This window comes from Polistes canadensis, unplaced genomic scaffold (genome assembly GCF_001313835.1).
Source record: "Polistes canadensis isolate GaletaPanama2010 unplaced genomic scaffold, ASM131383v1 scaffold_97, whole genome shotgun sequence".
Classification (NCBI taxonomy): Eukaryota; Metazoa; Arthropoda; class Insecta; order Hymenoptera; family Vespidae; genus Polistes; species Polistes canadensis.
The window spans coordinates 516070-526922 of NW_014569644.1; the positions used below are offsets into that span (position 1 = coordinate 516070).

The 10853-nt window shown below is 27.0% G+C and overlaps 6 protein-coding genes across 6 annotated transcripts in view; 4 read left to right on the top strand and 2 right to left on the bottom strand.

Annotated features, from left to right (window-relative positions):
• Positions 1-659, top strand: part of LOC106787290 (transformer-2 protein homolog beta) — a 5666-nt gene extending 5007 nt beyond the window's left edge. Inside the window, exon 5 of the mRNA XM_014749521.1 lies at positions 218-659. Coding sequence (XP_014605007.1) covers positions 218-243 — 26 coding nt within the window. The 3' untranslated portion in view covers positions 244-659. The remainder of the gene's footprint in view (positions 1-217) is intronic.
• Positions 660-1779: 1120 nt separating this feature from the next.
• Positions 1780-4457, top strand: LOC106787297 (sulfhydryl oxidase 1-like). Its single transcript, XM_014749531.1, has 3 exons — positions 1780-2141; positions 2248-2500; positions 2571-4457. The coding sequence occupies exons 1-3, from the start codon at positions 1862-1864 to the stop codon at positions 3967-3969; spliced, it is 1932 nt and encodes a 643-aa protein (XP_014605017.1). The 5' UTR covers positions 1780-1861; the 3' UTR covers positions 3970-4457.
• A 759-nt stretch (positions 4458-5216) lies between these two features.
• Positions 5217-6888, bottom strand: LOC106787287 (probable palmitoyltransferase ZDHHC24). The gene has a single exon (XM_014749518.1). The coding sequence runs from the start codon at positions 6396-6398 to the stop codon at positions 5541-5543; it is 858 nt and encodes a 285-aa protein (XP_014605004.1). The 5' UTR covers positions 6399-6888; the 3' UTR covers positions 5217-5540.
• A 77-nt stretch (positions 6889-6965) lies between these two features.
• Positions 6966-8584, top strand: LOC106787288 (phosphoglycerate mutase 2). The gene is made up of 3 exons (XM_014749519.1): positions 6966-7230; positions 7523-8020; positions 8098-8584. The coding sequence occupies exons 1-3, from the start codon at positions 7131-7133 to the stop codon at positions 8262-8264; spliced, it is 765 nt and encodes a 254-aa protein (XP_014605005.1). The 5' UTR covers positions 6966-7130; the 3' UTR covers positions 8265-8584.
• A 288-nt stretch (positions 8585-8872) lies between these two features.
• The window catches only part of LOC106787299 (histone RNA hairpin-binding protein), a gene marked incomplete in the record, with an annotated part of 2491 nt that continues 510 nt past the window's right edge, over positions 8873-10853 (top strand). The window contains 2 exon segments of the mRNA XM_014749532.1: positions 8873-9631; positions 9757-10853. Coding sequence (XP_014605018.1) covers positions 9102-9631; positions 9757-9904 — 678 coding nt within the window.
• Positions 9983-10849, bottom strand: LOC106787278 (the record flags this gene model as incomplete). Its single annotated transcript, XM_014749494.1, has 2 exons — positions 9983-10511; positions 10592-10849. Coding segments are annotated over 2 exons (744 nt in total), but the record flags the coding sequence as incomplete, so codon positions are not given.

Consider the following 10853-nt stretch of genomic DNA (forward strand, 5'->3'; position numbering starts at 1 on the left):
GGATACTATAGAATACCTACTCTCTTCTAACTACTAAACGTGGTAGAAATCGGGAAATCTCTGGTATTCCTATCCATTTACGAAAAGAATCAATCAAAAAAAAAAAAAAAAAAAACGAAAAATGATCTAATAAAACGTAAAAAAAATACAAAAAAAAAAAAAAAAATTAAACCTGAAATTAGAAGTAAGGTCTCTAACCTGTTTGTTTGTTTATAAGGTTTTGAATCAAGAGGTATTGGATGATAGAGGGAAGTTTGAAGTTTCACTCTGAAAAAATGAAAGTTTTGAAAAATTGAAGACAAGATTTCTGAAGATGTATGTCTTGCTCGCTATTTCAAGATATGAAGGTTTTTCGCGCATGTGACAAAGAATATGATCCGAATCGCATTCACTTCCGGCTGAGAAGTCTCAAGCCTAGAAGATCAACAAGTACTATAAAGCACAAGCATCAAGAGTCAGAATCGTTGGCCCCCGACCTGGACAAATATCAGTTGTTGGGGGTGAAACTGGCTGAACGTTTCAGAAATATCTTAAGGAAGCATCGAAAAATCTTTTCTAAGTAGGGAAGAGCGTAAAAGGTGCTCCAAGGTTTATACCGATCATATTCTTTCTCAATTGGTTTGGTTTACATACAATACAAATAATATTCGCTGCTATTAGATTCTCCTGCAAATAAATAAAATATTTCTACCTTCCCTGTCCATCCCATCCCTCCACCATCCTAAAACCTCCATCTCCAAAAAGGACAATTTTTTGATTTTATATGCAAATAATAACATTAAATTTTAATTTAAACTATTAATGCATATAAATTTTTATACATGCATATTTATATATATATAAATATATAAATATATATGGGTATATATTTATATTTATATTTATATTTATATAAACCTATGCTTTGCTGTTTGTCTTTTTTTTTTTTTTTTTTTTTAATATTATTGTTGCCATGACTATAATGATTTAACAATTGGAAATATTAACACATAACTTTCTGGAAAATATTATTATAACATGATTAATATTTATAATCAAAAAATTATAATCAGGAGATTTATTCGAGTAATCAATTAGAAACTATAAGCTTACTTTAGAATATGCGCATATTATATTTAAATTTGTTGTCTTTATACTTGCTGATATATTTGATAGAAGAGACTACTATAATCATTTTATTTTTAAATTTTTAACGAGTGAACGATAAACAAAACAAAATATTTCAATTATAATAACGAGGTTTGATTTTCCGTTACTTAAAACCATTAATTGATATTAATCACAAAAAATAATTAAAATGTCAATAACATTATTTTTTTTTTTTAAATTTATGTCTATAAGCTTTTTTTCTTGTAAAATTTCATTTATAAAAAATATTATTTTTGTAGCAATATGAAAATTTTATAAGAAGAAGTAATTCTAAAAATTTACTCATTGATTATATATTATTATCTCTATGATTTTCAATACACACGTATAAATATAATTATTCTTTGCATTGATAAATATTATCAATTGTAAAGGCTTTATCTATAAAATTAAGAAAATAAACATTCATTTCACATGATATAATGTACATTACTTATATTTATTAAAATAAAATAAATAATATACTTTAAAACTTGTAACATTTTCTTTTCCTTTTTAAAAATATGAACGTATATATATATATGTTATGTAACACAAATTAAGTTGTTATTTTAATACATAATAAAAGATATTGGGATATTTATATATATAAAGATAAGAAATATCTAGAAGCAGAGTTACTTTATTATTGGTATCACTGTCACAAATCAGTGTACCACCACTTCAATACATTTAAAGATTCTTTAGGTTAAGAATCGGTGTAAATACAAACATGCAACGACACGATTTCATAATACAAATAATTTTATTGCATATTATAATACTATGTCAAAATACATCAGTAGTTGCAGTACAAGAGGATCAATATCAAAATTATCCTGCTCAAGGTTTATATAATGTCAGTGATAATGTAGTAGTATTAAATGATACTAATTTTAAAACAAGTGTCTATGGAGATTCTAAAGGATGGTTAGTTGAATTTTATAATAGTTGGTGTGGATTCTGTTATCGTTTTGCACCCACGTGGAAGGCTTTTGCAAACGATGTTTATCGTAAGTATTTATTTTCCTAACGTTTATTATTCCAATTGATTACTTTGTATTTCTTTGCTTAACATAAAAAACAATTTGTGTTCTATAGATTAAATATATTTTCCAGCTTGGAGAGATATCGTAGTTATTGCAGCAATAGATTGCGCTGTAGACGACAACAATCCTATTTGTCGTGAATATGAAATAATGCATTATCCAACGCTTAAATATTTTCCTGTTAATGCGCATTCTTCTTTCATGGGTATAGTAGTCGAAAAAGGTGATAATATTGAGGGTGTTAGATACAATTTGATTAAGAGACTTGAAAAAGAACAAGAAGAGGGACGTGGTTTAACGTGGCCTAATATTACACCTTACAGGTAGAAATAAATTTAATTATATTATATTGTTTCATTTAATATTTTAATGATTTATTCAATTTGTTTGTAGGAATGCAGAGATAAAAGACATATGGAAGATAGTACCTAAAACTGTAAAATATTTCTTTCTGTTTTTTGAGAAAACAGACTCTCATTTGGGAACTGAAATCATATTAGATATGCATAAAATTACAAGCCTACAAATACGTAGGGTCACATCCGACAATGAATTGTTATGTGTAACAAGTCAAATCACAAAATTTCCAAGTATAAGTGTATTGAGCCAAGAAGAACCGCAAAAGCACTTAAATATTAGAACACCAACGAGAGAAGGTGTTAAACAAATTATTGGAAATTATATGCGTTCAAAGGGTATAAATATAGATGAACAAATTATTGTCAATCGCAATGTTGTCTCCTTAACTGCAAAACCAGATACAATAAATAATACTAAATCAAATTCCCATAAAGAGCAACAATATAACTCGGACATATTTGAAGATCATTTATACCAACTAGATTTGGAAAATGCGCTGCGATATTCCATTTATGACGAAATACCAATGAATAAAATTATAGAAGGAGAAAAGTTAGAGGCATTAAAGGTATACCTAAATGTTGTAGCCAAATATTTTCCAATGAGATACAGTAGTGTTTTTCTCGATGAAATTCGTAATGCAATCAATAAAAAAGATAAGATATACGGGGAAGAATTTCTTGAATTTGTCAAATCAACAGAGAAAAAAATGTCACCGGTATATTCGGGTCCGCAACAATGGATTGGATGTAAAGGAAGTAAAAAAGTATATAGAGGATATCCTTGTGGATTATGGACAATGTTTCACATGCTAACTGTTAATTTTGGAATGGAAAATAAAGACAAACGTCATTACAATCCGATTGAAGTATTACGAGCCATGTACAGATATATAACCAATTTCTTTGGTTGCACTGATTGTGCGAGACACTTTGCAGAAATGGCATCGAGAAACAAAATATATGAGGTACAGAATGGAGATGATAATATATTATGGTTATGGAAAGCACACAATGAAGTTAATGCAAGATTGGCAGGAGATGAAACGGAAGATCCAGAACATAAAAAAGTACAATATCCATTAAAAGAACAATGTTCCGAGTGCAGATACTCGAATGGAACTTGGAGAACGGATCAGGTTTTATATTATCTTAAAAGAAAGTACAGTTATGCGGGAATAAATTATTATGGATCTAGTGAAAAACAAAATAACGTTAAAAATATTGAATCGAAACTAAGACAAGGACAATTAGTCACTAACAAATATTTAAGTTTTAAAAAATTGGTTTGGGATTTTAATATATTTGATATAAGCATTTGCGTTATATTATACGTCACATCCGCTACTATACTCACACTCGTTTGCATTAAATTTGCTGTAAAAAGAAGTTACAGGAAAAAAACGTACATAAATTTACTCGGTAAAGTATAAATTTGTGCAATCTGTGTATACGTAGAATACATTTTTTTAAAATATTGTGTATATACACTAAACGTCTGTGTGTTCGACTGTACATATTATTCATATTGTTTAATAATCTAATAGTCTTTTTATATTTATCTGAATTTTTATATTATTGACTAAACAGATTTAATTCTTGTACTATCCCTGCAAGAATGATTTAACAAAATTGTACAGGTCACATGTATTTATATTATCAAATTATTCTTCTAAAAGTTTTAAATTATGCACATTATGAAACTTCCAATTGTACATTGTGATATTATTTTAAACATGATTTTTGACTAAATGTTTTAATTATTATGTTAAGTACTCTTCCGTTAGTATCAAATTTAATGCAAAAACTTCAATGTTACAACAATTGTAATGAAAATGAACGTTTATCGAATGATTGTGAATTGTAAATACTATTTTACAGCTGAAATTAAATTTTCCAAAAAATAACATAAATATAATAAATATACCTAAAATATATATATATATATACACGCAAACAAAACTTTATACATGAATATATAAATATATATATACATACGTACATATATTTCCAAAGTCTTCTAAATATACAATCAATAAGGGATATATATCAATAAAATTTGATTCAATCATTAGGATCAACTTGTATTGAGATTTGATATTCTTATTTGATTAAATATAACAAATCAAAATAATCACTTTATATAAATTTTATACAAGATGTTCGAGGTATTTTCTGCCAAGCCGTATTAGCGTATTTTATGTACAGAAGTAAAAAAAATATAACATTTGTTTCTTATTAAAAATCAATATAAAATGTTTTTCTTATTTTCGTGCGTAGAATATGCGAACAACATAGTTTGGCCTGAAAAACCTCAGACACTCTTTATGTGTATGTATATGTATTTATGCAGTAAAATGTTATAAAATTTTCAGTTATTTATATATAAGATTTATAAAAAATAATACACACTATTCGTTATTGATACAATGTACAGTATAATAATAAGTTCTATATGGACATTATTTATCTATTCATATTTTAAAAGAGTATACTTTGAACAACAATACCCGAAATAGTAGTTTAATACATTTTTATTTATAGTAATATGCAAAATAGGAAATACATTTTACTTCTTTAAAACATATTCCAGTATCTTGCCAAATATATATATATATATAGTATATAATATATATATTTATATCTTATAGAATCTTAATATATAAATTATCAGTCAACATTAAGAAATTTCATTGTACAATATACATAAGTATGTATATATTAGGTATGATTGAATGATATAAGAACATGTCAAAAAATATTTATAAAATACAGTTGAACTTGTAGATCTTGTAATATCATAATTATTGAGAGAGAAAATTTACATTAAAAAAAAATAAAGGATTTTTAAATGAAATAAAAATTAAAGAAAACGTACATATTTTGTATATCTTAAATTAAAAGCTTAAATGTAAAGCTTAAATTTAAAGAAATCATTTGCATTTTAAAATTATTCAAGTTAGAAAAGTTCAATTGCATTTCAGATAAACAAATGTATATCAATTCATTTACATTTTGCATTATTAATTTTCCATTCACTTTTTGTATCCCACGTAATACCGTCGTGCGGTAATTGTGATTTTATATATGGAACCAACCATGTTAAATACCATCGTTCACCAAGAACTTCCTTTATATTTTGTCGCCAACCTAGATCATAAGTACGTCTATTTTTATTACTTTCATCTGCAACGCATCCATTAAGAACTAATTGAAAATGGTAAATGCATAAGATGCCTGTAAATAACATTCCTATAACTGATACAATATAAAGTAACAAATAAAATTGTTCGATAGAACCATCAAATCCAAATACAAATATTGCCAATGGAAATATTATTTTTATAATGGACATTGGAAACTCGAAATGAATTCTAGACCAGATAAAAAAGTTATTGTAACAAAAGGCATAGACGGTAGCAATGAATAAATATAAAAGAAACATAATAAAATATCTATGATTGAAGTAACCGACACAACAGCCAGTAAAAATACAATGATGATCACGCTTCAGAATACAAGTTTTACATGTTGAACAGTGCCAAGAGCGAGGAGGAGCAAGTATTTCACAAGTTGTGCATAATCTCCATCCATCCTTAGGGTTTGCAGTGCTTACTGGTACAATAGTCCTATTAATACTAGTGTCGCACAATACTGCATACGTAAAGTTACCCACGATGTTCAACATTATAAAATTACCCAAAATAAAGTGGCAAAAATATGGTATTGTATTATATTCATACAATGCGGGTAACACTATCCATAGTTCAAACCAATAAATCAATGGTACGATTGTTAATATAAATACCATAGAAGCAAAGTCACTAAATGTGCGAGGCCAAATCATTTTGCGAATGATCATTTTGATAATTATTACTGTACAGTTTTGTATCCACACATACACTATTTTCCAATAGATTCACACAATAAAGTTAATTAACACTACGTCGTTATTAATATTATTTTTCTTTTCCACATGGATAAATATATCAAACTTACATGCTGAAATATATCTTTTTACAAGTTTTTTATCCCTTTCTTCTTAAATCGTATTCTTGTATAAATTATTAATAATTCCTAATATCCAATTAAAAGAGGAAGAAACTTGTTAGCTTCCAGTATTTATCCTTAATGTTGTTCATAACTTTATCAAAGATTTCTTCTCTTTCGTTTATTAAAATGTTCATGAAAAAGATAAGGAACATATATTATTTAGTTCCTATTTATAACACAATGCATTAGAGAGATTCATTTAAATTTTGTATAATTTGATACAATTTAGAAATTATGGCAGAAGGCACGTGATTTCTTATACAAGAAAAGTATCTAAGATGCGCGTTGAATTGTTAAAAGAACTATTAGTGCCACTTGGTGTTGCAGACAGAGAACTAAAATCGTTGAAAGTTTACCTAAAATCTTATATTATCTATGATCATTCCAAGCAGAATTAAATGGTGGGGATTAGAGTACAGACAGCAAAGAAAGTATAGATATTGATAGATACAAGCAAGCCTATTGAGAATAGCGCCTCATAGAAGGGTTCTAACTTTGATCGTGTCAATTTTCGTACTCTTTGAATTTATTAATTAAAAATATGTCCAAGTATAAGATTGTTATGGTTCGCCATGGCGAGAGCGAATGGAATAAATTAAATCTATTTTGCGGATGGTACGATGCTAATTTATCTGACAAAGGTAAGAGATTCTAAATAATACTGATATAGAAAATTTTTGCAAGGACAAAAAGGTCATGAGATCTTTAAAAATGTCCTAGCATTTTCAATTTTTTACTATTTTCTTTTTAATTGTTATAAATTTACTACATATATATGTCTTAAAATACGAGCCTATTGAATTTATTACATAAAATATCTTTTTTTTCCAATTTTTAAGATATAACAAACCTTTATAGTCATTCATTTATTTATCTATTCATTTATATGTTATGACTATATGTTTGCTGTTTTATATAATAAATATTCAACAGGTAAAACGGAAGCTCTGTCAGCTGGAAAAGCCGTTAAAGAAGCAGGTCTTACTTTTGATGTCGCTCATACATCTGTCTTGACGAGAGCTCAAGAAACTTTGAAATCTATTTTGAAAGAAATAAATCAAGAAGATATTCCTATTTTTAAAACATGGCGATTGAATGAGCGTCATTATGGTGGTCTCACCGGTATGAACAAAGCAGAAACTGCAGCTAAATATGGAGAGGAACAAGTACAAATTTGGAGAAGGTCTTTTGATGTACCACCACCTCCAATGGAATCTGATCATAAATATTATGAGACGATAACTAAGGATGCTAGATATGCTGCCGAACCTAAGCCTGAGGAATTTCCTAAATTTGAATCCTTAAAATTAACCATAGAAAGAACTCTGCCTTATTGGAATAATGTGATCATACCACAATTGAAAGAAGGAAAAAAAATCATTATTGCTGCACATGGAAACAGCTTGAGAGGAATAGTCAAACATCTTGATGGTATGTATATTCGTTATTGTATAAATTATTACCACAAGATAGAATCTACAATGAAACAATAATATTTTATTTTACAGAAATGTCAAACGATCAAATCATGGGATTAAATCTACCAACTGGTATTCCTTTTGTATATGAGCTGGATGAAAATTTCAAACCAGTTGTCTCTATGAAATTTTTGGGCGATGAAGAAACTGTCAAAGCAGCAATGGCTGCTGTCGCTGCACAAGGAAAAGCAAAATAAAGTGTTCAAGATAATCGTTCTCTAATATCAATTTTTAGTTAAATATTGTACAAAATCTAAGATCACAAATAATTTCAAATATTGGTTTAGGAAAATATAACTAGATAAAGAAACGAAGAAAATGTTAAATAAGAACATTAAAAATGGCCCAGTTATTGATGCTATTTATGCCCAAAAGTCACTGCAAATATATTTTTTGTTAAGTATGTACATAATATGCATTTATGTACATATTAAAAAGTATTATAATAATCCAACATCCTATGTATAATTTTGACAATGTTTTTTGACAAGCAAATACATTATTGTCTCGTAGAGAATATTCTATTCTTTTATTATTTAAAAAACAATTATTTATGACATAATATTAAAAACTATTTATTTACTGTATCTATTTTATGAAAATTAAATATATAAATAAATATGAGACAAGATTATATTTATTTACATCCGTTCTTTAAAAATTAATTTGAAATTATAAATTAGAATGAAAATATCTTTGAAAATATTGAATAACTGTTAAATAAAATTATTAAAAAGTATGAAGTAAGTTTTCAATTTAAAATAATTAACTTGAAGGAAAAGAGGTCGTGACTGACAGTGTATGCAGAGCTTGTTGTTAGTACTTCAAGAATTGTTCAATTTCGTCTTTCTATATAGGTTATATTTCATTGGATTCTTACGAATTTCTTTATCTAATATAGGTTAACGCATTAAATGCAACGAATGTTTTCTACAATAAGAACGCTTTACTTCATGTGATTAGTGGTGCATTCGTTACAAATTAAAATATATACCTTCTTTTTCAAAACATTAATATATACAATTTAACAAACAATGAGTTCGGATAATGAAGAATTAAGGTTGACAGTTGAAGAAGATGATCTTCTTAACGAAATACTATGTATGAATACTAATGTAAAGACAACTAAACAATCGAAAGAATCTTTCAAAATAGATGACAAATCAACAAATAAAACTAATAGTACAAACGAACCTGTAAGTCAAATAAAAAAATTAAAAATTAATGCTACTCAACAAACCAAACAAAAGGACGAAAATAATGAAGAATGTCCCAAGGATGAAAATAATGAAAAATCTAGCGAACAAGAAGTTGGGTCGGTTCAACCAAAAATACAAAAAAGGCAAAGAGATAGATTGGAAACACGAGATCCCAAAATCTCATGTCTTAGACACAACGATGAGTCAAGTTCTACAAACAATAGTACAAAATCGTATTCAGGAGAAGACGATAAAAAAAATGTAGAATATGAAACTGATCCTACAGTACTTGCACGCAGGCAAAAGGATATAGATTATGGGAAAAATACTATTGGATATGATCGATACATTAAAATGGTTCCTAAGTAATAATTCAATTAACTAAATTAATTTTTAAAGACCAATGATTTTTATAGATAATCTTTTTATTACATTATTTTATTATATTAGTATTTTCTTGATGAATATATTTGGTATTGTTTTAATTTAGGGAACAACGTACAAAAGATCATCCAAGAACTCCCCCAAAATATAATAAATATAGCAGAAGAGGATGGGATGGAATGATTAAACTATGGAGAAAACAACTTCATAATTGGGATCCTCCAAAAGAAAACGAAAATACTGAACAATGTTAATTAATTAAGTTGGTCTTTTTTTTATATGAATACAATAGAAATAAGGTATTGAATTATAATTAAAAAAGGTATTATATTATAAATTATAAAACTATATACAATACTCTATTCGTAAATATCGTTATTTAAATTTAATTTCAAGTTTTTCAAGTATAACGTTTAACTTTTGATTAATGTTGTGTTCAATTTCGTTTAATCTACGCATGGTTCTTTCTTCCATTTCATGGAACTTATTATTAATATAAGTTTCAATGTTATCTGTGATTTCTATATTTTTACAATCATCTTTGGAATTAAGATCTGCCTTTTTAGTCTCTTCAATTTTATTTTTATGATTATTTTGTACTTTTGAATTATTGGAAATAATAGTCATAAGGTTTCTTAGCGGTAAGATTTCATCGCTAATAGTATTCTTATCTTGTTTAACAGATTCTAACATAATATTAGCTATGGCTGCTTTCTGTTGTACAGAACCATTTAAGTTATTCAAAAAGTTAGTTATCGTGTAATCAAGTATTTCTGATTCATTTTCTTTAGTAGATTCTGTTAATACAAGTTTTATACCGAATATCCATATTACAGGTTCTGTGTTTTTTATTTTCGTAAACTGAAAGATAAAAATGAAAAAGAATAAAGTACAATTTAATAAGAAAATAAATATTCTTATCAAATAAAATGATGTATTACTTTAATACTGGCCTCGATGGTAGGATGTTCAAAATTTACTTCGGCTAAATATATACTACTTCCTTTAAACTCGTCTACAAATTCTGCGAATATTGTAGTTGCATATTCTCCATACTGTTTAAAAAATTCTAAAACATATGCTTCGGATAAAACAATGATGCGTGATATTTTGTAATTATTTGTTATTTTTATGTCCAATGTACATGGTTCTGTCACTTGTTCCTCGGAGCGTAAATAAATACATGTATCCAAGGAAATGATA

What these genes read in the sequence shown, in the direction of transcription:
- LOC106787287 (XM_014749518.1), bottom strand. Translation starts at nt 6,398, where the DNA reads ATGATCATTCGCAAAATGATTTGGCCTCGCACATTTAGTGACTTTGCT.
- LOC106787297 (XM_014749531.1), top strand. Translation starts at nt 1,862, where the DNA reads ATGCAACGACACGATTTCATAATACAAATAATTTTATTGCATATTATA. An exon ending in TTTTGCAAACGATGTTTATC is followed by an intron (nt 2,142 to 2,247) that starts GTAAGTATTTAT and finishes TATATTTTCCAG; the next exon opens with CTTGGAGAGATATCGTAGTT. An exon ending in CCTAATATTACACCTTACAG is followed by an intron (nt 2,501 to 2,570) that starts GTAGAAATAAAT and finishes ATTTGTTTGTAG; the next exon opens with GAATGCAGAGATAAAAGACA.
- LOC106787288 (XM_014749519.1), top strand. Translation starts at nt 7,131, where the DNA reads ATGTCCAAGTATAAGATTGTTATGGTTCGCCATGGCGAGAGCGAATGG. An exon ending in TGCTAATTTATCTGACAAAG is followed by an intron (nt 7,231 to 7,522) that starts GTAAGAGATTCT and finishes AATATTCAACAG; the next exon opens with GTAAAACGGAAGCTCTGTCA. An exon ending in AATAGTCAAACATCTTGATG is followed by an intron (nt 8,021 to 8,097) that starts GTATGTATATTC and finishes TTTATTTTACAG; the next exon opens with AAATGTCAAACGATCAAATC.